This window comes from Mirounga angustirostris, unplaced genomic scaffold (assembly GCF_029215605.1).
Source record: "Mirounga angustirostris isolate CCGP_5_RB_7025 unplaced genomic scaffold, mMirAng1.0.hap1 SCAF_12, whole genome shotgun sequence".
NCBI classification, from domain to species: domain Eukaryota; kingdom Metazoa; phylum Chordata; class Mammalia; order Carnivora; family Phocidae; genus Mirounga; species Mirounga angustirostris.
In genome coordinates, this window is record NW_026991720.1 from 35,336,274 (window position 1) to 35,363,304 (window position 27,031).

General features: G+C 36.3%; 1 protein-coding gene across 1 annotated transcript in view; it reads left to right on the forward strand.

Moving 5' to 3' along the window:
* Positions 1-21,293: 21,293 nt before the first annotated feature.
* Positions 21,294-27,031, forward strand: part of PPP1R3A (protein phosphatase 1 regulatory subunit 3A) — a 46,060-nt gene continuing 40,322 nt past the window's right edge. Inside the window, exon 1 of the mRNA XM_045864382.3 lies at positions 21,294-22,116. Within this exon, the coding sequence (XP_045720338.1) occupies positions 21,329-22,116 (788 nt within the window). The 5' untranslated portion in view covers positions 21,294-21,328. The remainder of the gene's footprint in view (positions 22,117-27,031) is intronic.

Here is a 27,031-nt window from a genome sequence, read left to right on the forward strand (position 1 = left end):
TTCCCACTCACTTTGTCACTCGGGCCTTCCATGCTTCAAAGTATTGCTCTCCATAGGCAATCTTCTAGAAATCTCTTCTCTTCTCAACCCACACTTTCATCTCCCTCTATTCACCATTTGACTCAATTTCTCCATCTCGGAGATTGATTCTTCTGTCAACTCTTGTGATTCTACTACTCTCTCGCCAGCCAACATCCTTGATTTCCAGATCCCTTACTCTTCTGGCAGAATCAGTCTCTACCTGCCAGCTTTGTGATCAGCCCCATCACCCTCGCCTTAGATGAGGTCTTCATCTATCATCTGCCTTATGGTAAATATCTGCCTAACCAACTCCCACTTCTCTCTACAGCTAGTCCTCTCCCTCCTCCCCGAGTACCCGTGCTGGACACTAATGCACACACTTGTATGTGTGTGGGGTGGAGGTGCAAGCTCAGGACTCTAGAATTGCTTCTTGTTGCCACACAGTGCTGCCCTCATGCCTGGCCCTCTTCTGGCCGAGCAACGGTACCAGCTACTCCAGATCTCGCACTCAGCGTCTTAAAGGGAAGACAATCTCTCTCTCTTCCAGGGGGTTTGGAACTCGATTTCTAGCTTTGTCGGCATTTCCAGTGTGCTGGCTGATCTCAGGAATGCTGAGTTAGGGTTAGTTCCAGAATCTGATACCTACCTGGGTACAAACCCCTCAGAGCAAGGTCATCTTTCCTTCTAAAACTCTCAAATATTTTTCTCTAGATAGTGGGTTGTTTGCCTGCTTTACCAAGGGCGACTACCCTAAGGGACTGCATGGTGATTGGTCTTCTGAGGGAAGTCTAGGTAGGAGGACTTGTTCAAGGAAACAAAGGGCATTCTGTGACAAAGCTCTCATTTGAGACAATGAAAGAACCATTGTCCCTTTCCCCCACCCAAACATACAAATTTTATCTCTCAGGGGGTGCCCTGCCTCACAAGAGCAAACAGAAGAATCATCCTAAGTGTCTAAGGAGTTTACAATCTAGCTGAGAAGATGAAGGTTAACTTACCATAAGGAGGAGGCCACTGTCCTACAATTCTTTAGAGTCTCTTTGGCCCAGGCTCTCAGGTATTGCCGAGGTTATGGGTGTGTACAGCAACCAAGAGAAGATGATGTATTAAGTTTTAGATTTGTAAAATGTATGAAAGTCCATTCAAGTGGAAACATTCAAATAAACAGTAAAGGTAAGTAAGGCACAGGCGAGCTCTCTGGATTTGAAATGCAGATTTGAGTGCTATCTGTATAGTGATGAGAGAAAAAACAGAGTAGATGGTTATCCTAAAGGAAATTAGGTCTTGGTAAAGATTACACTGCATGATGTTTTGGTGAGTAATAATGGTAATAATAAAATTTGTTATTTATTAACTCCCCTGAAGTTATTTAAACCTCTCAACAATCTTATGGGGTAGATGGTATTATAATCTTTATTTTACAGATGAGGCTCAGAGTACATAGGTTACTCTTCCAACATCATATGGTAGAGATTAAGGTAAATGGAACCTAGAAATTAGAACCTAAAATTTGGACTTTGGAACTTATGCATTGAAGAAGACTAATAACTGGTTGTTTCTGCAATTTTGTGTATTGTTGTATATTGTGAATTTGTTTTATGTATGTATATATGAATGCATTTATGTTTATATATATATATGCATAAATATTTGTTCAGTTCTGCCTCTGATCCTTTAACTAATCTTGTCCCTAGTCAGGGAAAATTTATAAGATCCTAGTCTCACAGTAAAGAGTCTCACCTTATTGTTGTCTATTCTTGATTCATTCAGGTATTATACCTAATTTTAGGGACTGAGCTTTTGCCTTGTGATTCACTCCCAGGACCTTTTTAGTCCCTCTATATTTCTATTTTGGTTACCTGGACATCATTCCGGTTTTGCCTTTTGCATGCTGTTCTGCTATGAAATTATTCAAGTTGTGTGAACTTGTATACTTGAATCTTCCAAGTATACAAGTTCACACATACCTCAGCTTGATCTACCTCTCTACCACCTGAAAGCCTAAGTTCAAGACACTTTACAGATGGTAACATCTACTGGCCCTGGTAATTGATTGCATCAGGGGTGAGGGAGTACTATCTACATTGCTACTATCATTTTCTCTCTAGCTGGATAGATGGGGTATTGGACATAACTGCTGCATATTCCTGGCCTGTATCACTGAATGGATGCTGATGCCTCATATGGGATATGGAAGGAATTAATAATTGAAGATGAGGCCAAGGGAAGAATTAAGAATAAACCCAGTCTGATGCCTGGCTGGCTGCTGGTGCCATCAACTAAAATAGAAAATCTGGGAGAGAAAAATATTTGAGGAGAGTGTAGTAAGTTATAAACATAACATAGATTTGGACATAGTAAGTTTAATATGCCGTTGAGACTGAAGGTAAATATACAACTCTTGAGTTTAGAAGAGAGTTAGCATTAGAAAGACGGGGGAGTTATCCACATAGGATTTTATGTGTCTACAGTGGCAGTGCCACTGAATGGCTTGGGGAGTGAAAACATGTTAATTCTCAGCCATCCTTTAAATTCAATCTTAAATCAAAAGAATGGTCATTTTTTCCTGTGAAAAATGTATACTTTCTTAAATTTATGTAAAGGCCAAATGAAATTTTATAAAATATTGGTATTTTAAAAATTGATATTTTATTGCCTATCCTATAGGCAATAAAATGCGGAACAGTGGATTTGCTCTGTATAGTCAATCAAGTAGAGGGCAGTGTATTTGCTGTGTAAATGCAGCTTCAACACAAGACCCCTGGCTTAGCTGGATTTCTGCCCTGAAGCCCCACATACGTAGAATTTTGAAGCTACCACTGGATGTCTCATGTATCCATTTCTAGATTCCACTTCCATTAAGGACATTCAAGACTTCGCTGGATACAAATTCAGAACGTAGTAAGAGGCAGTTCTACTTTTACTTACGGTTGGATGAAAATTACAGGGTCAATAGAACAGAACAGAAGTAAAGTGTTATGTGTTTCTTTTTTTTTTTTTATAAGAACTTTTTTTTTTAAGATTTTTTATTTATTTATTTATTTGAGAGAGAGAGTGAGAGAGAGAAAGAGCACAAGAGCGGGGAGTGGGAGAGGGAGAAGCAGACTCCCTGCCGAGCAGGGAGCCCGATGCGGGACTCGATCCCGGGACTCCAGGATCATGACCTGAGCCGAGGGCAGTCGCTTAACCAACTGAGCCAACCAGGTGCCCCGTGTTATGTGTTTCTGAAACTCAATCTTGTGCCCCCCATTTGCAGTAATGTCAGAACTTATAAAATGTCATCAGTTTAAAAATACTTACAGATGATAGGGGCGCCTGGGTGGCTCAGTTGGTTGAGCGACTGCCTTCGGCTCAGGTCATGATCCTGGAGTCCCTGGATCGAGTCCCGCATCGGGCTCCCTGCTCGGCAGGGAGTCTGCTTCTCCCTCTGACCCTCCTTCCTCTCATGCTGTCTCTCATTCTCGCTCTCTCAAATAAATAAATAAAATCTTAAAAAAAATAAAAATACTTACAGATGATAATTTTAATACTTTATTGACTAATCAAAGACAATATATATATTTAGTCATAACATGCTTGCTATGTAAGGTGGTTTTACTACCTGCCTCACTTCCACTTATATCATATTATTTTGTATTCAATAATATGATTTTTACATAAAATTAGGTCATGGGTTAAGAGAAAGAAAGGAGACTCCTTACTCTATGAATGGAGAATGATTATACATTATGTTTTCAGAATGGTATTTTGTAAAGTTTTCCTAGAGTGCTATGAAATTAAAGAATAATTAGTATGTAACTTCTTTCTTATAAACTTCAAAATTTCTATTGAAGATTCAATTAAGTCTTAGTGATCATTGAAAGCATAATTTCAATAATAATCATTTGTGCCAAAATATCCTCTTTTACCTATAATCTTTCAATAAGCTTTCCTGTATACATATTTGGTCCTAATCTTTTAGCATCTTTCTTCTTATGGAATGCAAGCAAGGTGTCATCTATGGTGCCACTAGGACCCTCTGCACAGCTGGATAGGTGGGACCCTAGCATAAGGGTCAGTCCTGGCTTTACTATGAAACGTTTGACTTCTGTCGTTTGGAAAATTATTTTTACGCTACTTAGTGGTTATAACTCTTCTTTTCTTCTAAGATGTATATGCCCTACTGCACGCTAAACATTTTTAATAATATGCTCGTGTGTTGTGTTGCTTGATGGTAGGGAGTGCATCTTTTCATTTTTGGTAACACCTGGTACAATTCCTAGCATGTAATAGGTGCTTTATAGTATGTGTGAACTAATGGAAGAGTTTTGGATTTTTTCATATTTATGGGGTATGATTCTCAAGTTATCTTGTTGCTGTTGCTGTGAATTCTCTGGTATTACAAAAATATGCCCACTTTAGAAAAGAACCACTGGCTATGCAGTTTTAAACTGAGCCACTCCTAAAAATATTTTAACGAATATTCCTTTTTTCCTTTTAGATTCAGCTCAAAGGTTATCTCTTCTGGGAAGCATAATTTTTAAGTCAGAATCAATCATTCACCTTTAGCTACATGGCAAATGTTTAATGGGATCTCTATGTTGAATATTATTCCTGTGGCTTACTCCTTTGCTTTTGTGAGCTCTAATCCATTGAAGAGATCTTTCTGCTCTGATGTAGGTTAAGATTTCTTCCAAAAGGAATGAAAAGGAAAAGAAAGAAGTAGTAATTAGTATTCAAGAGTAGAATGTATGGCAAGGTAATAGTCTGGATTTCAGTGATTGAGAACTGGAGTTTCCAAATTCCATTATGTCTATCATTAACACAGACTTAGGGACCTGGTCCATAGATATTTATGTAAGTTTTCTAGACAGGAAGAGGATGGAGAAAAAAAACCTGTCCCTTTCTAATCCTAGAGAAATGTGACAAGAAAAGAGAGAATGGGAGAATATGCTGAACAGATATATCCCTCCTATGAGTAAAGATATCACTGCAAAGAGTAAGGCCTTGCCCGACTGAGACTATGGGTGGAGTGGCTCTCATACTCTTTCTTATACCATTCTGGCTGGGGCTCAGCTATAACAGAGTAATTTTGAAGGCACAGCCTGAAGTTTTATTTTTCCAATTCACTCTTACCCTTTCCTGTGTATTATAGGCCCCCTGGGTAGCTAAGAGTTTGATTGGCGACTTGCCAAGACTTGGCAGTGTGATGTATTTCTGTGAGTGGACCACCTAGGCTGGTACTGAATAGGATATTCAGCTCAGTGTTTATAGCAGCAATATGAGTAAAAGTGAGGCTGAACCTACTAGGGGAGCAATCTGCACATTGGAGAAGCCAAGAGAATGGTTCACCATTTACTTGCTCAGATTTCAGCATGGGAGGACCATAGAGCACCCAGAAACTAGGCAATTAAGGAGCATCACTGGGAGCTGGAGGAGACAGACAACCTCATCCAAGGAATGTCGCCCCACCCCCGCCACCCTTCCCCCACACCCAGATGTCATGTTGGAGAAGAACCTGGGAAGTGGTACAAAGAGTAAGAAATCTGAGAGACTAAACATTTCCCAGAGTTGTTGAATATTATCCAAACATGTTATTTCTATTGTCATATTGGTCTAAGTTTTAAAATGGGTTGGACAGTTAGTTAATGCTTCTCCCAACAAACCACAGATGGGGCCTCTTGAAGACTAGATTAGTTACAGACAAGAATAAAGAAACTGTATATTCTCTAGGAATTAAATTTTGTAACCCATCTTCATATTTTTATTAAAGTAAGTTAAAATTTATTCTTCCCATATATTTGTGCATCTGTTAGTTCTTTTCATATTCTTTTATAGAAAATGACATATGTATCTGTCTCTGTATTAGCCTGCTAGGGCTGCCCTAAAAGAATACTATAGACTGGGTGACTTAAACAATAGAAATTTATTTTTGCAGTTATGGAGCCTGGAAGTCCAAGATCAAGGTGTCAGCAGGGTTGGTTTCTACTGAGACCGCTTTTGTTGGTTTTTAGATGGCTGTTTCTCACTATCTTTTCACATGACCTTTTCTCCGTGCTTGCACACTCCTAGCGCCCCTTGCTCTTCTCATAAGGACACCAATCCTACTGGATTAGAGCTACTCTGATGACCTCATTTAATCTTAATTGCCTTCTTAAAGACCCTATCTCCAAATACAGTCACATTGAGGGTTAGGTGTTCAACATATAAATTTGGAGGGGACATAATTCTGTCCACAGCAGTCTCCATCACTGTATCAGTTATCTGAAAACAGGGACCTTGTCATTATATTCTGAATCCCTAGCATGGTGACTGAAGATAGTAGTGCTTAATAAATGATGAGAAAATACAAAGGAAAGTAATACATGCACAGTGTAGTATAAGGTGGTGAGAAAAGTCACAGACTTTTGAGACTTTGTGTTCAACTTCCAGCTATGCCTCTTATCCAGACCCAGTTTCTAAATCTGTAAAGTAGGCATAATAATAACGCCTCTTTTTTTATAATTATTAGAAGATTAAATGCATGTCTAGTAAATTATACATGCTCAATAAATGTTAGTTATGATTGTTAACATTTAAACACTTCATTTGATCAAACTACTTTCATTTGTGCATCAGCTAAAACCAGCCCCTGTCCTGTCTGACCAGCAGGATCAGCACACGCTGGGTTATAATCAAGGGCTGCAGACATGGCAGTAGAGTGAGCATGTCGCAGAGCCATCATTCTGGGCCCTTGTTCTCTAGGGACTGTTTCTGTCTGCTTGGGGTTGGTATTTTGGCCCTCGTGATGGGTCATATTCAGTGTTTTCAGGCAAAGTTAGGCTGAATTAATTTTAGAACTGACCCACTTACATATTTTTAAACTTTAGACTACGGCAGCTGAACAGCTAAGTTGGACAATTTACAAACTGTATTATGGCTTATATGGGGCAGGCTACTCTCGAAATAGGACCAAGAGGCTCAAGAGTCCAAATGAGGGGTTCTTGACAGATTCAAAATATCAATTAAATCCTTAAGCCTTGGTCGTCTGCTGCAAGTCTAGCAGTTTAGAGGGGGAAGTAAAGAAACATACTATACAGTCTGGCTGTGGAATCAAAAACAAAAAATTAAAAATCAAATCTAGACTATCATAGAATAGCGAAATAGAAGTTTGGACAAGTTTCCATTACACTGAACTATAAAAACTGGCCAAATTTCGATTTTAATACTTGGATTAATTTGGTAAACTTGCAGGCTTTTCATGTGTTCAGGAAATGGCATAAGACTCATTCTTCACCTCAAAACAATATTTGTGAAATCTTTTACCATTTCCTCCATGAATCTTAAAGTAATCCTTTGAATTAAAATTCTCTCCCCTAAACCCCTAAACTGATTAGAACTTTGTTCTCCTCATATGTAACATTTATCATTCAGTTCATTTGATTTGGTTTACCTCTTCTTCCTCCCTCACCCTGTTGCCTTCCTGAAGTCAAGGGCGGTAACTGATTTATCTCTGTATCTCTTGCAGTGATGTTCAGAGTCCTACACATAGTAGGTGCTGAATAAATATTAATGAAATTCATAGTAACCAGCACCTATTCAGAGCTTACTCCCTGCTTCTTGCTCTCATTCAAGATTTTACCATAACATTTTTCCTACTGAGTTGAATTTGGACCTACAATTTTTCTCAACACAGTGCTCCTGGGAGATACTATCTGCCAGTTATTCTTGGTATAAGAACCAAACATCTTTGCTATTCTGGCTCTTGGGTTTCTAGCCAGAGATTTTGCCTTGAATTGTAGTCATTCATCTAGACCCTTGTTAAGGATAAATGAAGTGAGGTGTTTTAAAATGAGGTCAAAGCTATCATTGGTAGCTAAAAAATAACTCCTATATTCTATGTTTATTGATAATAGGTCAGGAACATGATTTTATTGTGGGAAAGATGACCAGCTCCTATCAATAGTTGTGACTAAATAAGAGTATAAGTGTGAAATAATTACTATCAAGTATTCTGAGTTATATTAGGTCAAATCAATTGCTTTGATAATTAAACATAAGAATAGCCCTTGTTTTTGATGGTTTTTATTCAGTTCAGTGTGAAATAACTCCATGTTGCCCTATCATTCCCATTGGAGAAGTTAGTTTATTGACCACTGTTTTAAAGATTATGGAGTTTTCCTTTAATCTTTACTTAGTTTAAATTATTTTAAAAGGGAGCACCTGGGTGGCACAGGCGGCTAAGCCTCTGACTCTTGGTTTCACCTTAGGTCATGATCTCAGGGCCATGAGATCAAGCCCCATGTCAGGCCTCATGCTCAGCGTGGAGTCAGCTTGAGATTCTCCCACTCTTCCTCTCCCTGTGCCCCTCCCCTTTTGTGCTCTCTCTCTCTCTCTCAAATAAATACATCTTTAAAAAAAGATAAAAAATAAATTATTTTAAAAGCATTTGACTCTACTATAAGGTTTCTAAGAGTAGTTATAGACCTTTGCTTCAAAATAAATGATTTCACTTTTTTAAAAATTTTGGACAATATTTATCCTGCTATTTACTTTTATGTGCATGGAAATCTATTTCTCTTATCTCCACCTCAGGGAAAAAATTGGGATCATGTGTGCATGTCGAGGGGAGTTATGAACACTTGGCCACACTCAAGGAGATACAGGGGAGGCAGCCCTTCCTGACTTGACCCTGTGCTCTCTGTTGATCAGAATTAAGAAGACTACTCTTCCTAAAATTCTTCTAGTCAGTGAGAGCCTGTTTGGGGTTAAGTGGAGAAGGCTGGAGAAATGATCAGCTACTTTCCCCATTATGTGATGCCTTTATACATATAGTCCCTAATGCTATTACTGCATTTGCTAGTAGCTTTGATACAAGAAAGAAATAAAGACAAAAGACTACCTGGTCAAGAAAGAATAATGAAACCGGAATAAATAAATGCTCACAATCAAATCTGAAAGTAGTAGTATAACTTCAAAGAACTGCAACATACATAGAAGGTTTTATCCATTTTTCTCAGAAGATACAATACAAAATGGAACTATATTAACTACATGTTTAATGCCACAAAGAACTACTGTATTTAGAAGGAAATTTAAAGATTTAGAATTTTGTTTCAGCAACCAAACGAAAGAGTAAATTAATTTCACACTAGGATTTATTTATTGGCAAATAGTTTCTTCCGGTCAAAATTCTATCAGGATCTGGTTTTCTAAGCCTATTAAAAATAATAGGTAAGTCAATAATAATTTAGTGAACTTCTTTCCACTTCAACCTCCTTCACATAAAATGAATAAAAACATTCCATTTAACCACTTATTGAAAGAGAAAGTCATAATTTATTGACATAGAATCAATTTCTCTTGTTTTGCCTGGGTCCTGCTTTTTTATCTAAGACAAGGAGATATTACCATGTGAAAATATTTTGGTTTAAGCAGATGTATTTTAAAATTAATTGTAAGGCTTTCTATTAACTAGAGGTAAGTCATAAAAGGGACACTTTATGGCTGCCAACATTCTGCTAATAGTGAATACTGTGGTCAAAAAACCTGAAGTCATACAAATGTTCTGCAGTGTTTATCAATAGTATTGAATTAATATCTGATTATGGATCACATTTTGATAGCATGTTACTAGTAACAGCTCTACATAGTTCTAATACCAAGAAAATACTTCAAGGATGTGTTCATAATTATGGCGATTTACTATTTATTATCTATATTGTGTGAGAAACATTTCTAAAATATTTACCAATATAGATTAAAACCAATAATCACTAATGATTGATGGAGAAAATTGCCTACAACTTTGCACTTACCAATGACAAAATAAAAATTGTATTATTAAAAAATGGAAGCATAAATGCCATTCAAAACTAAAATTTCTAAAAAATTTATACAAACCCTTCTCCAAGTGCAGGCTGTTTTTATTCTTAATGGAGAAATCATGGGATAATAATTCACTTCTTCATTGAAGTATCAGTATGCCACATCTTTTATCTCCCTTAGAAAAATAACTGAAAACTAAAATCTCATCCAAAGTTCCCAACTTTGTTTCTGTAACTGTTAAGAAAATGGAAAGTACTACATTACTTCTAAGCCTAACGAGACGTTTTGAGAGTTTTAATTTATGCTAGTTGTAAAGTTCTATTTGCTTATTATGCATGATGTTTTTTATAATTGTTTAGGTAGGTGAATGAAACGTGTAAAAGGCAGAAGGATCCCAAAGGACCAAAGGACTCTCGAACACCAACATTCAACTCCCCTATGCCTGATACCCTGTCTTGCTTTTAGTCCCAATTCTATTTTCGGTTCTGTCTTTGTTCTTATGACATATTTCGAACTCCATATGAAGACCTTATGGGGAGTCCATGCATGGAGCATGCCTGCCACATGCTGGGCAAATAGAACTCCCTGTAATTATCTCTATTTTATAAGGGATGAAACTGAGCTGCAGAAAGGTTAAGCCATTTGTGAGAAACTACATATAAGTAAGCATTCTTTGAGATGGAGATAGAAACCTTTAATCAAGAAGAGGTTAAAATGTCACGATTCCAAATCTGAAATAGATGGTCTGAAATGGCACATTCTTAAGAGAGAATAATTAAAGGAGTTGATGCCTCATTGTCTTTAACGATATTCCTTGCTGTTCCATCAAACCATTGAATAGATAAGAAGTGAGCAATAAGTTTCAAGCTGATCTTTTGTGTAGCCAGATAATTTAGACAAAAGCTCATAGGGATGGTGTGGAAAGTAAATTCACCTACCTGGCCTCCAAACTCCAACTTTCAGTAGAGGGTGAATGAGTGACACCTGGACACATGGAGCAGAAGAAAATTACTCTGTATGTTCTGGTTTCCTTTTTGAAATTTGCAGTGTCAGGCCACAGACCATGTATGCTATGATAATTGTAGTAATTTGAGCCTTGGAAACAGATTGCTATGCCACTCCTGAATTTTAGACTGGGCAGATGAACTTTATTCATATTCTATTTTCACTTCACCTATGTTCAGAAGATTTAACCTATAATTATATAAGATGGTTAATCCTAATTCTTTCCTACAGTGGCCATAAGTTTCAGTGTTGAAAGGGTGAAAGAAAATATCACCTTCCAAGCCGGCTGATACATATTTTTGACCCCTCTCTCCATGTCTGGGAAAGTTCTAGATAGGAAATCTTATGAGGCACCTCCTCGCCCCCAATTTAAATTCCGATTACTCTCCTGGGGAAAGGAAATAGGCCATTCCTAAATTTAAAATTTTTGTAACCAGGGAGAAGTAGTGACAGTATATATTTATCACATCTCCTCTAATGGTTCTAATTCCCTGATATTGGTTTTTAATGGATCATTTCCCTCACATCTTTATATTTTATGTGAAACTATACTTGAAAATGATCTAATGTTAGTCTACTTCTTCATGGATAAGTCTCTTTTCTTTTGTGCTCTACTATTCTTTAAGGTTTTTCCAAGTAAGTCTATATAATACATGATGGAAATTTATCCTATACGGCTTCTTATATAAATGAGTATGATAAGCAACTTCATACATATGAGACCTTCTGTGGCGACTGTTAATACATTAAACCTGTTCAGTCATTCTTTTAAAGAGGTTTTCAGAAATACACAAAGCACTCTTCCTTAGACTCCAGATAGGAAGTGGAGAAATCACCTCCAAGTGAGGATAAGCAGAGAAATGATGATATATCAGTGATATAGGACTCCTTTATCAATTGAGGAATCACCTGTAGACTTTTTCATCGTCTTGGAGTATGATAAAGATCCCAGTGTGATTGCTTGGATAAAGAGGATAGATACCGCTCCCTTTTAGGGGACTGGACTGATCCTCAGAGTTAGAGTTTAAATACCATCCCAGTCTTACGTATGGATGCAATAAAAATATTTAGAAAAGAAGGGTTCAGCTGCTTATCAGGACACCTTCAGGAGTGGCAGAGGGACACATTTTAAGCACTTCTTTTAAATACTAAACAAGATTTACTTAAAGGGTTTGAGGGGGAAGACCATTGAATTGTGAGCCAGCTGACCAAATGCTAGCTTTGCTTATGCTGCTAGTGCTCTCATAAGAGGAAGGGAAAAATTTTCCCTTCTTCCTTGTAGACATGTTTCTTTTACAATACAAGGCAGCAGAGGGGCGCCTGGGTGGCTCAGTCGTTAAGCGTCTGCCTTCGGCTCAGATCGAGCCCCACGGTCCTCAGATCGAGCCCCACGGTCCTCAGATCGAGCCCCACGGTCCTCAGATTGAGCCCCGCATCGGGCTCCCTGCTCCGCGGGAAGCCTGCTTCTCCCTCTCCCACTCCCCCTGCTCGTGTTCCCTCTCTTGCTGTGTCTCTCTCTGTCAAATAAATAAATAAAATCTTTAAAAAAAAAAAAAACAAAAACAATACAACGTAGCAGAGGGTCTACAGACTTTCTAGAATCCCTTCCAGCTTATATATATTGTAGTATACAAACATCTTCTGGTAAGGCTGTGCGCTTGGAGCTGTGGGAGACATGATACCATATAAATTCTTTCCCAGCTCTTCAACAGCTAGCCCTCCTTTACTTCATGCTATGAAAATAGTACAGAAAATTGAGCTGAAATTTTGAGTCAATCCTGCAATAGTATGCAAGTAAGGACCCAATAATGCTGTCTGATCTGAATTTGATAACTACAATACTATATCTTCATGGTCTGTTTCTTGGGCATGCAGATTGCCTGTAAAGAGTGAAATGCCATTCACTCTAGCAATCTAGTGTGGTTCAGCCAGATGTATATGTGATGTACACAAATTACCTAAATAATGTGTGGAAAGCTATCAACTAAAATTTTTAAAATTAAAGTCACAGACTGATACACTTTTAAGGAAGTAAAAGGATGAGCACTAACTGTGGTATCCTAAAAAAACTGTCTAATTCATAATGGAGAAGTTAAGTTACACGTCCTGTTATAAAAAGGCAAGGGCACTTTCTTATCCACCCTGGCAGAGGGTAAGAGTATTAATATTTACTGAAGTGAGCCTTACAAAATGGAAGTTTGGGGAGTCAGTCGATAGTGCCTGTCCCAACACACACACTTACTCACACAATGAACAAACAGGCACAATTCAACACACAAGTTTAAGCACATTGCAATAAACTTCATGGGTCATAAGAGTCAGATTTAGAAAATTAAAAAGGACCTTGGGGATCGTCTAATTGTTTTATGATATTGAAATTTTATTTTAATGAGAGAACATGACTAGAAATCATATTCTCATTCTGTGGGAGCTAGGGATGTGAAAGAATTTATGTTTAACCTTTCTGAGGGAATTACCAAATTAAAATAAGTTTAAATTCCAGAAGTGTAGAAAGGATATTATCAGATTCTTCCTATCCCTGTCTGTTTACCCTTTAGGCCTCTAGGAACTTCTTAGGTTCTTTTGGGTTATTTTGGTATGGTTTGTGTGAGTGTTTTTCAGATGGGCTTATGGGATTTGGGGGTGGGAGACAGAAAAATTGGGAGTTGACATCTCCAATGGAAAAAAATACAACATTTACAACTCTTCTTTCTCTTCTGTGGTTATTCAAGTGCAAAGTGAACACTGTAAGGTACTGTCTTTAAAAGGAAGTTACACAAGCAAAAAGAGAAGAAAGCATTCATTACAAAAGCAATAATATCTAATGAATTTGTGCTTTGAAAAGTGTAATATTTTACAAGTTTATTTATTTATTTTTAAAAAGATTTTTTTTATTTATTTGTCAGAGAGAGAGAGGGAAAGAGAGAGAGAGTGTGCACACACAGCAGGGGGAGCGACAGGGAGAGGGAGAAGCAGGCTCCCCAATGAGCAAGGAGCCTGATGTGGGACTCGATCCCAGGACCCTGGAATCATGACCTGAGCTGAAGGCAGACACTTAACTGACTGAGCCACCCAGGCATCCCCATGAACCATATTTTAAATAGAATTTTCTTGACTCAAGTGTTCTTTTCATAATGTGCTGCTCTCTCCCCTGTGGATTTTATTGAATTGAATTTATTGTAAAGTGGTGAGTAGATGAAGGGTACTAGCTTTGGGACTAATTCCATCCTTTACTAATTAGCTGTGATGAATTTGGTTCCATTTAACTTAAGCTCAAAAACCAGAAAACTAATCAGTGGTGTGAGGAGTCACCATGGTGGTTACTTTTGCGAAGCAGTTATTGGGAATGAATAGGAGACGGATTTCTGGCTGGAGCACTGGTAATCTATTTTTTCATACTAGTTGGTGGTTAAATGGCTAAGTTCGCTTTGGGAAAAATTCAATGAGCTGTACACTAATAATTTGTGAACTTTTCTGCATGAATATAATACTTCAAAAGTTTTGCTTCAGTTGACATTTTTATGAAGATTTTGATTAGCATAGTAAGTTTTTATGAGAATATCAAATGCTGCTTCCAAAATCAAAATAAAAAAGCAAAAACTAATGTAAATTAGATTGTGGCATGAAACGACAAAGAACTCTTTATTAGTTTTTTTCAAAAGTGGAATATGTTGCCTTATGAAGCAGTTTGCTATCACTAAATTCATCTAAGATAAAGATAGAAACATGCCTATTAATAAATCTTTTTTTAAAAAAAGATTTTATTTATTTATTTGTTTGACAGAGACACAGTGAGAGAGGGAACACAAGCAGGGGGAGTGGAAGAGGGAGAAGCAGGCTCTCTGTGGAGCAGGGAGCCCGATGTGGGACTCAACCCAGGACCCTGGGACCATGACCTGAGCCGAAGGCAGACGCTTAACGACTGAGCCACCCAGGCGCCCTCCTATTAATAAATCTTAAAAGGGAGTCTTTAAAGGGTAGAGGTAGACAGAATGATTTCCAGGGAGCTTTCCTACTCTAGGAGATACAATTTTAACCCATAATGAATAAACACACGCTCCCAAATGTGTTCTACCAAATAACTTTCCAAACACTGATCATCAGTGAGCAAATCATTTAAACTTTCAAACTGATTCCACCTGGAAGAACATATATTTCTAATTTCCTTACATATTTCACAATTCTTTGTTATAGGATTTAAAAAATATAGATGACTAAGCTACTGGGTTAAGCAAGAGATTATGTCTAGATTTCTTTTTTATTCTTAAGAAAAATCTAAAAGAATCCAAAACAGTTGGCTACTCTATTGATAAAAGATGATTTGCCATGAGAAAATTTAAAATGATGCTAATATATTTATTCACTGTACCGGGAGTGCCTTATGAAAAATTAAGCAAGTTCTATTTATTTCTCACCTAAATAGATTAGATATGCATAATGTGTGTATGTGTTCATATAAACATCGTCATGTATTTTTCATATTGCATAGCAAAGGGATTTTTATAATGGGTACTGATTCAGTTTGGGCTGAACTTGAGGTGCATGAAAGGGACAGACTGGCACATATTCTACTTGTAATTCACAGGACCGCCTCCTCCTGATTGTCAAATCATCATTTGCAGATATCAATCATTCTTAAAACTTTGGCTCAGAGACCCAGGAAGTAAATTTTGTATACTCAACACAGTTAAATGTAGACATGCACAAATTTAACATATGATTTTAGAGAATTTTCAGATCCTTTGTTTTCCATCCACTTACCCTGCAAGGTCTATATACCACAGGTTCCGAGCTCCTAGCCTGTTAAATATGTACAGTTGAGACAACTACAGCTAAGTAATGCTGACAGTGTTGCTGGCTTTTTTATAATATTAAACACTATTAAGCACCATAACCTGCATGGCAAATTCAGCTTAAGATTCTTTAAGTTGTTACTGAGGTATTAAGTATTCATCTTTACCCAAAACTGTGCCAAACATTGCATAAAGCAAATACATATCTTTGGAACTTTGGGAGAAATCCATAGTAAATGCTAAATTTTTGCCTATATTAAGTAACCCAAATGACCCATAAGCGTCAATTAAAAATTTATTAAGATATTACTGGGTTATACCTGTCTTTGAGAAGCTTTTAATATATTTTCCTTCTAGGGCTAGTGCTGGATTCATCCATACCCCAAGGTAAGAGTCCAGCTGACCACTTAGATTTCAATGTTCTTATATGTAAAATTAAGTGTTTAGCCTTGATGCTTGCTTGCTTAGCAAACTTCGAACTCTAGATTTCTTTAACTCTGTATTTATACGTTTTTATTTCAATCAAAGGAGTTTAAAGCGCATTGTTTAATCCATATAAAATAAGCACTTGGTGCTTGAATATTATACTAGTTTTTCTTTTGTAAATTAAGCTAAAGCATGAGGATGCTGCTTTTGGTGACAAACTCTTCTGCTATAACATGATCAATTACCTACACTGAATCATTCATCTCTCCATGGGATAAATGACACTTACCTTTAAAAATTTATCTTCACCTGGCAAAATTTCCACTTTCTGCTGATTTATCTGCGCATCCTCTATTGGTAGATATGGACCTTTACAGAGGATTTTTTCCAGTAATTGCCATCTGATGAGCCAACCTGGTCTTTAACTAATAGTCCTTTAAAATACTAAGTATCAAAAGATTAGTTATCAAAAGATCATATAATTCATTTTTATAACTTAGATCAGTAATTCCCAAATAGGAGTACAGCAGAGTCTCTGAGGGAGAGAGAGGACAGTGTAAGATGTTATATTTACCAAAGGCAGCAAAGGTTAAAAAAGGTTGAGAGACTCTGTCATAAAGAAAAATTATCTGGACACTCTGGAGATCTTTCATCAAATGGAAAAAAGAAAGTTCAAAAAAGTTAATTGATTTAAAAAAATAAACTGGATTAGAACAAATGAATTTTAATGTCTATTTTTTCAAAAAAAATGATTACTTTGTTAATTTTGAATTCTAAAGCTAAAAGTTAGTAAATGTATGGGATAATATGGCGAACACTGGACTCAAAGCAAGAGAGAGCTGAGATCAAGTCCCAGCTCAGTTACTAAATGATGGGGTCATCATTGTTTCAGATTTCAGTTTTCTTATGTGAAAGTGAGGGGACCAGCCTAAATGATCGCTAAGTGCCTTAAAGTTCTGCTACTCTATAACTACTAAATTTTTATGTCATTTTTTATAAAAGTTATTTTATAGACTCTATACAAAAAAAAAAAAAAAAAGCACAGGAGTGCCTTGGTGGCTCAGTTGGTTAAGCGTCTGACTCTTGATTTTGGCTCAGGTCATGATCTCAGGGTAGTGAGTTGGAGTCCCACATTGGCTCAGTGTGGAGCCTGCTTAAGATTCTCTCTCTCCCTCTGCCTCCCCCCACCCGACTTGTGTGCATGTTCTCTCTGTGTCTCTCAAAAAAACAAAACAAAACCCCCCCAAAAAACCAAACAAACAAAAAACAAAAAAAACTAAAAAAACCCGCATAATGCTTGAGGGATGATAGCTATGATTCTTTCTAACTAGAACATAAGTCCCTGACTCCTTGACCCTATAGGGTCCAAAAGACTCGCAGATCATGCATCTTCACCAATCTTTAACGGAATCACTTGTGCATTATCACCAACCTGGAAGTTCTATTCAGTGCTCTATTCGGTAGATCTGATGATGCACCTGAGCCTGTGTAGTTTGAACACCTCTCAGTGATTTTGATATGTATCTTTGGTTAAAAATCACTCTTCTGGGTTCTCTTTTGACAAAATATTTCTTGGGTTTACGTTGCAAAGACTTATGCCAACAGGAAACAAATGTGACATTATAACTAGTCTCAAAAAAGATTACTTCTTTCTTAGCCATCTGTGGATAAACTCAGTATTTCTTATTTATGACTTCCACTGGATCAGTTTACGAATGCTAGATATTTCAAATTTTCTCGCTGTAACAATAAAATATCAGGTAACAGGAACTCAGTTAGCATTGAGATAGAGTATGTATTAAGCAAGAGGAACATATATGCATATTTTAAATTATATATGTTTAAACATAATGTATAAGCATGTAATGATAACTGAATAATAAACTTTTAATTTCTGATATCTTTGTTTGCTCCTCCAAATCCACTTGCTACTTTTTTTCACCCTTCTCCATCCTGCTGTCTATACCAGGAGGCTGACCTGAATGAATTGTTATAGTCCCCGTAGCCTCTGGCCAATGTGTAGCCCTGGTAGGACATCACAGGAAAGGAGAAGAGTAAGTTCAGTATATTTTTGTTCCTGAATCTCTGTTGGCAAGGTCATATTTGGTTGGCAGTGTCCCTTGACCAAAGATCATTGATCCTCTTCAGCCAATAGGGAGCTCAGGGCACTCTTTGCTTTTGGGTTCAGATGATTGTCCCTTTCCTCATGCCTTGAAGGATGGTAACAATGCTGATGTGACTGGCCCCCAGTTTACCGCACTAGTCCTTAGGGCTTTTCTGCATTTATACTTTCTAAATAGACGCTTGTAAATAAGCCCTTCTGGAAGGAATTATCTTATTTTGAGCATGATGTTGATTTCCCACTTCCTGGGATCCTGACTGATACAGTCCTTTAAGTTAAAGTTACCTTTGAGAATCTTTGATTAATACAAAGAAGTGGAATATGTGAAAACTTGAGCTGTAGTTTGTTAAGGGAAAAAAAAAAAGGCCCTAGTTCTGTCAAAAAAAAAAAAAAGTACGCCTAAGCAGTTGAAGAAGAGTATGGTACAAGTCATGTTAAAATTGAAGTAGTGGTGAATATGAGAAAATGGGATGTTGATCTGATCTATGATGTGCAAAAGAAGCAAGGTGATGTGAATTTTAACTGAATACAAACACCAAGTCACAAGGCTGAAACCAGTATTGTTTCTTTACATGCTCCAGAGACAGTGGATCTGTGATACTGCATTCATCTGGGGGCAGTTCATTAACAGAATAATATAGGTAAGCTGGAAGGGGTTCATAGAGGAGTAACAAAATGATAGAAAGAGCTGGAGGATTGACATGTGAGAAGAGATTAAAAATCACTGGGCTTTAGCTAAGTGGTGACTAAGGGGGAACATTCAACTGTCTACAATTATGCAAAGGTTATAAACTGCAAAAGAGAGGCAGTGATTACTACAAATCAAGGGAGCAGTGCTCTGGGTAAAGACACAAAGTAAGAAGAGAAAAGTTTAGTTCAAATAATAGGACCATTTTCTAAAGTAGAGCTATTTTATGTCTTATAAAGTTAAGTGTTACATACTCGAGTCTTTGAAAAACACAAAAATCAAATTACAGATTATTACTTAATATTATATATGTGGACTCTCTATGGTCTATTATCTATTAATGTGTCTTAGAAATCAGCCTTTCACAAGCGTATTTAGAAATAAAAATAATGCCTGCCACTGTTACTGTAGGTTTTGTGCTAGACATTTAACATGCAACTCATTTAATTGTTAATGAGGGTTAATTGTTAATTGTAAATGAGGGTTAAAAAGTTTGAGCAAAATTCTGAACATCACCCAGCTAATAAGTAGCAGAGACAGAATACAACCCCAGGGGTCTTTAGCTCTATGCCTCTGCTTGTACCCCTCAAATAGTTAGATTACTTTGGTACATCATTGTATCTGTGAATTTTCATTCTTCTATTTTTTACATGACTGTATGGATTATTGACTAATTCTATAAATTATTTTGTTACTAATTTCCTTGAATACCTAGTGATATATATTGTAGGTACCTCGGAATATTGCTACTCAAAGCTCACGGTCATTAACTTTGCAAGGGATAGCCATTTTCCATTCTTGAACAACACATGAGGTCACCACTCATTCTTGCTATATGGATGAGGTAAGGCCCAAATAATTTCATTTCCTTATTCTAGACACCGCTCATTTTTAATTTTAAAAAATAATTTCGTGAGCCACTATTTATGCAATTCAAATTGTCCAGTAAGTTATAATGTATTTACCAAGCTGTAATTTTAAAGAAATCCCATTGGGCAGCTTTCTTTTTTTTAAAAAAAAAATTAATCTCCTTTCACAATTTAATTAATTGAGTGAAGAATAGGAATCTCCTTTCCCCTGTGACCTTCAGCCTCTATGATCAGAGACAACCACTGCTAACAATTTCTTTTGTCTTTCCAGGAATTTTCTAGGCACATATCTGTGCACACTTTCTTTTCTCACTTACCAATTCATCTTAGTTATCTTTCTGTATCAACATATAAAGTGCTATGTTAGCCTTTTTAATGACTATAAAACATTTTATTGTATGGGTGTCACATTTTTTATCCAGTTTCCTGTGGGTGGATATTTGGAAAATTTCTAGAGTTTTTAAAATAATCAATTGTATGAACATATATCTATATTTATCTTTGTATACTTACAGTGATAGGGTAAATTTCTAGCTGGAAACTTTCAGGGTCAAAGCATATGTATGTTTAAAATTTTTTTTATAGGTATTTACATGATTGTCATTCCAGAGTGGATTTTACATTAACACAAAAAATGTGGTGGTCTAAACAGGCTGCTCACACTTTAAAACTCACATCAAACTCCAAGATGTCATGGTATTAACTTCTGTTTTGTGGGCATAAAAATGGCAGTTTGCCAAAGATGAACACTTTATTCTACCTAAATATTTCACTCCTGGGCCAGGCCTACCATTGCCCATTTATATTTTCAAGGCAATAACATATTACTTGCGTATATTTTTCCATAGATTAATTAAAAGAAACTTACAAATGTTTAAAATAACAGATTTGATTAATTATTTGTTCTAGGCCTTGGCTCAGTCCATTTCTTCCACCTGGAAAATCCACCTCACTCCAGCCCTGCATGTCTATATCCTACCTACCCTTCACGGTTTATTTCAAATGATACCTTCTTCATCTAAATCATGTTTCCTCAGGACTCCCAGTGCCTCTATTTAACCCTTTTATAGTTCACATTTTACATTGAAGGTCCCTGTTAAATAGTAGCTATCATTATTATTAGACACTGGATTCTTCCCCACTCTATAAATGTTCTTCTTTTCTCCTGTCTGCCCTTGTCTGCTTCAATGGATTGATTTAGCTCAAAACTACATGTTAGTATTGGATACTACTTTTATTTTCTTTAAAATAAGGCATCCATGTTTTTATGTTTAAGATCAACTGGTTAAAACAATTTTTAAAATTCTAAATAGAGTTTCAGATTTTTCAACACAGCAAAAAATGATTTAAAATGTCTTTTTGGAACTCAGCTCATAAACACATGCAAATTTAAAAACAGTTAAGTCTGAAACATACTGGTGAGAGTAACATGGATGCTATCATATTAAAGGCCTTTGGAGGCAAGCTAGCATAGTTTACACGCCATTGGACCTATTTATAGAGCTGACTCCTCTCTGCAATGTCAACTGTAACATAATACTTATTTTAAGCCTCAGTATCTCAAATATCAGCCTCTACTAGTTGTACAGTCCTCCCTTATTTGATATCAGAGAGCCCAATGGAGCCTTCTGAAGAACCTAGTCAGATTAGCAAAGATAACTTTTTAGAAGTTCCTAATTTATCTGATTCTCTTTCTGAAGATGAGGAAGTTAAAGCTACTTTCAAACCTGGCTTCTCGCCTCAACCTAGTAGACGAGGTTCTGATTCTTCTGAAGATATGTACCTGGACACTCCATCTTCAGGTGCAAGAAGAGTTTCATTCGCTGACACCTTTGGATTCAATCTTGTGTCTGTCAAAGAATTTGATTGCTGGGATTTACCAAGTGTTTCCACCGGTTTTGACTTAAGGAAGGACATATTTCACACAGAAGAATATGTTTTATCTCCACTATTTGATTTGCCTTCTTCAAAAGAAGATCTTATGCAGCAACTTCAAGTACAGAAAGCAATACTGGAGTCAACTGAGTATCCTCCTGGGTCTACAAGTATGAAGGGCATTATTCGAGTTTTGAATATTTCTTTTGAGAAGTTAGTATATGTGAGAATGTCCTTGGATGACTGGCAGACACATTATGACATTTTAGCAGAATATGTCCCAAATTCATGTGATGGTGAAACTGACCAGTTCTCCTTTAAGATTTTATTGGTTCCCCCTTATCAAAAAGATGGCAGTAAAGTTGAGTTTTGTATACGTTATGAAACTTCTGTTGGTACATTTTGGTCAAATAATAATGGCACAAATTATATACTGATTTGTCAAAAGAAAGAACAAGAGCCGGAGCCTGTAAAACCACGGGAAGAAGTTCCTAATAGACAAATAAAAGGCTGTTTAAAGGTAAAATCAAGGTGAGGATCTATCTTACATTCTTTACTCTTCATAATCTTAAAGTCTTTTTATGTCATTCTTTATTTCATGTGTTGTACGAAGTAGCCATTCTGTTTAAAAATACACCGTTCATCATAAATAAAACAATGGTGCTAGGCTTTAACAAGGTCAGTGCTATTCAAATAATAGCACCATGTTATCGCTCCTCCAAATGCAAGGAAAAGTATGGGTATAATTTAGTAGGTGGGGGAGGAGGGCAGCACAATGTGCATATTGCTTGCCTAATGACTTACGAATTGTTAAGTTCAAACCATGGAATCTGGATTCTTAACATGTAACACTTCATTTTGACATTTATATTATGTTTATTTTCAGTGGGTTTTAAATGTCTACGCAAAACTTCAAAACATTTCTGATTAACATAAAACTGTGTTTCAAAATGCTCTTAGTACTCAGATATTCATAGGCTTCCCCCAAAATTTCTTAATGATTGAGTCATATAGGGCTGTTTGGAGTACATGTTAAGGTAAATCATAAGAGCTATGACTTTAGTGACAAACCAAGAGAAAGACAAAAGTATACGAGTTATGTATAAATTACACACAAAATTTTATAGTTACAACCAAATATAATATTATAGAACACAAAGTAGTATAAGTTAGTAAAAGCAAATGGAGAATTTAAAAAAATGACCCAAATATAAATAAGTATGTACAGCTTCACAGATTAGAGATTTGGGATATGATTCCTCATTAGTAACCCTGCTCTCCTGTTAATATAAAAAAAAGAAAGAAAGAAAGAAAACTGCATTCAGTTCTCTCTATTGTAGAGTTGGCTAATTTCCATGACACCGGGTTAGCAGATAAAACATCCAGGAGGAGATAGATCACTTCTGCTCCTCAAAGTGTCTTAGTGGAAAAGTCCACATTGCTCCACAAGTCACAGGCAAATGTTGGACTGTCCTCTGGGTGGTCCATCCTAACTGTTACTAGACCTAAGATTCTAGCAACTGCACCAGAAATACTGTAATATGATGAAGAGTGAACTGTATTAGGAATCAAGACACCGAGATTCTAAGTGGAATTTAATAAAAACATAAGGAACGACATTGGAAAAATTTTAGCCTCTTTATGCTTTAATGCCTTGATCTATTATATGACAGTAAATAGTAACTACTAAGTGTGTTAGTCTCATGCATTAATGAACTAAATATAACATAGGTGGAAGCAATTCAATCATATAAAATATTTCTATTTTCATTATCCTTTAAAGTCATTTGAAAGATTGGCTTACACAACTTTGTGAATTTTGCCAACTTTCTTAGTCCAAATAAAACTTTCTCAGATTTTAACTGATGCTATTAAGAGAATAATATAAACATAATCTCTACATGTGCTAAAATAGTAACTTAGATGTTTATGAAATTACTCAGGAACATGTTAGCTATATAGACAAAATAAACTCAATACTATTTAACAAACTGATTCATATACACAAACGTACACATTAAATACTTTACAAAAGAGATCATCAGTGAATATCTATTAAACGTGCTGCAACTTGTTCTCTTTGTTAGAGAGAAGCAAAATTGAGAAAAGTCATAGCCTTATTGTCAAAGAGCTAATAGAAGAAGTAGTGTTTAACTCAGAGGATTTTTCTGAAGTTAAAGATGCAGCTTTAAAATTACAAGCAATACATACTGAACTGGTAAAAATAGGGGATTCCTTTGATAGGCCAAAGTTGACTTGATTCCAAGAACAAAAATGGGCACTGATAGGCCTAATCTTCTACCCCACTCATGACATTATTGGAACTTCTCCTACTCTAAGATATGTATAACTATATATATCCATACACGCATATGTATTCAGAACAGTAATCATTGGATTCAGAGCGGACACTGTTCAAGTTTTAATATTGCTTTGGGGAAAAACCTGAGAAGAACTAAACCACAAAATGGTCTAAAGGCCTGTAAAGTTTCCTAATGAGTTATAAAAATGGAAAAAATCTCTCTCCTTCAAAACCACAAATACATTTTCTGCACTTCTATAACTTAAAAATGACCAACATAATTCAAACCACATTTTGAAAAAAGCATTTGCCTCTGGAGGAGGCCTTTTGTGCAGAGTTTCAGTCCAATGTGAATTTTTATATCTGATTTATATACCACTCAAAATGGAGTGTATAAAGGAAATCCTGACAGATTCTTAGAACAGCATGTGCCGTAATAGAATATTTATACAGCTTTTCCATGATATAATTTATATGCAATGGGGTTTCAAATATTCCTAAAACTCACACAAGAGAGCATTATCAAATTTCTAAATGAATATTGCAGTTGGATTTCATTGTGAAGAATTTAGTTAGGGAAAAATAGCATACCTTATTAGTGTTATTTTACAAAATGTGTATTTGGCTAAAATAAAAGTGAGCTAATACTGATTTGATCAAAAAGTGATAGCTTCTAAAACATCCTTCTCCCTCCAAAGAGTTACATAATTTAAATGGGTCTTTTTTGAATGTTTCCACACTTCCTCCATAGCTTAATTTGGAGGTCACTTCTCCCAACAGATAAATACAGAAGAGAAATTTATGTGGATTTTTGCTTCATACATGCAAGTAATTAACAATAGTGGGTTATATAACTCAGAGTTAAAGTGAAAAGAAGCTGTCCTAACGTAGACAGTAACCTCTAACTTGAATTCCTCTTAATACCAAAGTTAATTTGCTATCAGTGTCCTGGAGATTGTATCTTCTGAAAGCATCAATAATCCCTTCTAATAAGTACAGAACCAACTGTGGGAATACACTTAGTGAGGTAGGATTTCTGTTGTGTCAATCACCCTAGACACTATGCTTTTTCTATGGAGATTTTTTTCAGGTCAGAATTTGTAAATCTCTACATTTTCTTTGATGTTTGTTAATCCATCCACTTCGACAGAAAGAAATATCTAGAGTGAGAGGAAAGCAGAGTTTGTTACTTGTAGACATGTGACTGAGAGTGACCCAGAGATATTTAATTGCACCCAAAGGCCCACATCAGGAGATACTTGGTAAGTGTCACCACACACATGGCACGGTTGTATGTGCTAGCAAACAAACTAAGCAGATTGCTGATCCTCATCCCATGGACTTTATTTCAAAATAAATGACCAAAAGAAATAAATGACACAGATATAAATTACCTTAAATGTACATGGATAAATAAGCTAAAAATAGCATTCAGAAGCAGTTAAAATTATGGGCTTCCGAGTTAAACATATCTGGCTTTGAGTCCAAGCTCCACCATGCTAGCAGGTGACTTTGGGCAAGTTAAGCTTGGTTTCCTCATCTGTTTTGGGAATAACAATAGTACTATCTTATAGGGTTGGCTGAGATTTCTGTGAAATAATACATATAAATTTTTGGCACAGTATCTGGAACATAGTAAATTATCAGTAAATGTTAACCAGTGTAAAAAGACAGGGCTAACTTTAGCTTTAGATGGATCTCCAAAACCCTAGAAAGGCTCAACGTGCCCAAAAATCTCCTTCCTCTTTCCTTCCAAGGTTCCTAAGTTTTCAGCTTTGGAGAGCCACTTCTTGGTCTCTTACAGGACTTTAATCATTAAGCAAAACTAATTATATTCTAACTTTTCCCGAGATGTGTGTCACCTTATATCTGAAACATCTTAAAACTGGTTATCTTAATGACTATTAAATATTCCACATTTACTAGATGATAAAATGGAGGACCAGATGGGAAGGGGTAAAAAAAGGCATGAAGTTTGGCATTGAACAGACTTGTATATTAATCCCAGTAAAATATATACTTATAGCTCTGTGACTGTGGACATACTACTTTATTTCGCAGCACCTCAGTTTATTCATCTGTAAAATAGGGGTAATGATGCCTGACATTGTGATAATTCAATTAACGTAAAATTAGATGTCCTTAAAGCTTTAAGTGCAGTGCTGCGCACATATAAAGTAGTCATCAAAAGCCAACTATAATTGCCATCATCATTAACAAACCTTGTTCAGCTAATTAATTTCTGATTCTTGGACTTGCATTATTTCTCCAGATATCATAGTCTACCTTGTTCAGGTTCCAAAACTCATTCAACAAGTGTTTATTAAGGACCTGAGTGTTGTTAGGCACCAGTATCCATGAGAAACATGGCTAAGAAACATGACCCTGCGAAGATGAGGAGAGGTCCCAAAGAAAAAGTCCTCACAGGGACTGAGAACAGAGAAAGCGACAAAGAATATCAACCCCAATTCTTTGGGTACACAATGGAAGCCATGCTTAAAAAATAAGATAAGAACCATTTACATTATGTTTCAGGTTTTCTAAAATATGTGATCTATAACTGATCTTGTGCATGGGCTAAGGGAGTGAACTTTTTTTCCCTCACCAGCTGCTAAATGTATGTTCCCAACCGTTGGGTACACAGACTGACTTCATCTGGTTTTGTATTTTATTAAGTGAAACCAATTTATTATTTTAAGTAAAGAAATGGCGTGATATAGGTGTTGGATGGTATTTATAACTTGGCCAGGTGAATGCAAATAAATTCCTGAAAGACTTCAATGCCAAAGGAAAAAATTGATCAGTCTTCAATTTTTGTGCATGAGAAATAAAATCAGGCACATTCAAGAAGGGAAAAGAAAGAAAGACTTTCTAAAGCATGATTTTAAGATTGCAGAGTTTACCTTTCAGGGTGGTATAAAATCGTTAAAATGAGGCCAAGAAAAGCACTGGAAAATGGAGCAGAAGATATGGTAATGTTGCATGTTCCAGTCAGAGGCACTGGATCGTGAGACTTCCTTAATTTACACTTACAGTATAATCTGGGATCCTGGAAATAGTCCAAAGAAGTGTAAATAGCCCCATGAGGCCTTTAGGACTTAATGTATTCCATAACTAACTTGTTGTGAGTCCGTACTAATTGTG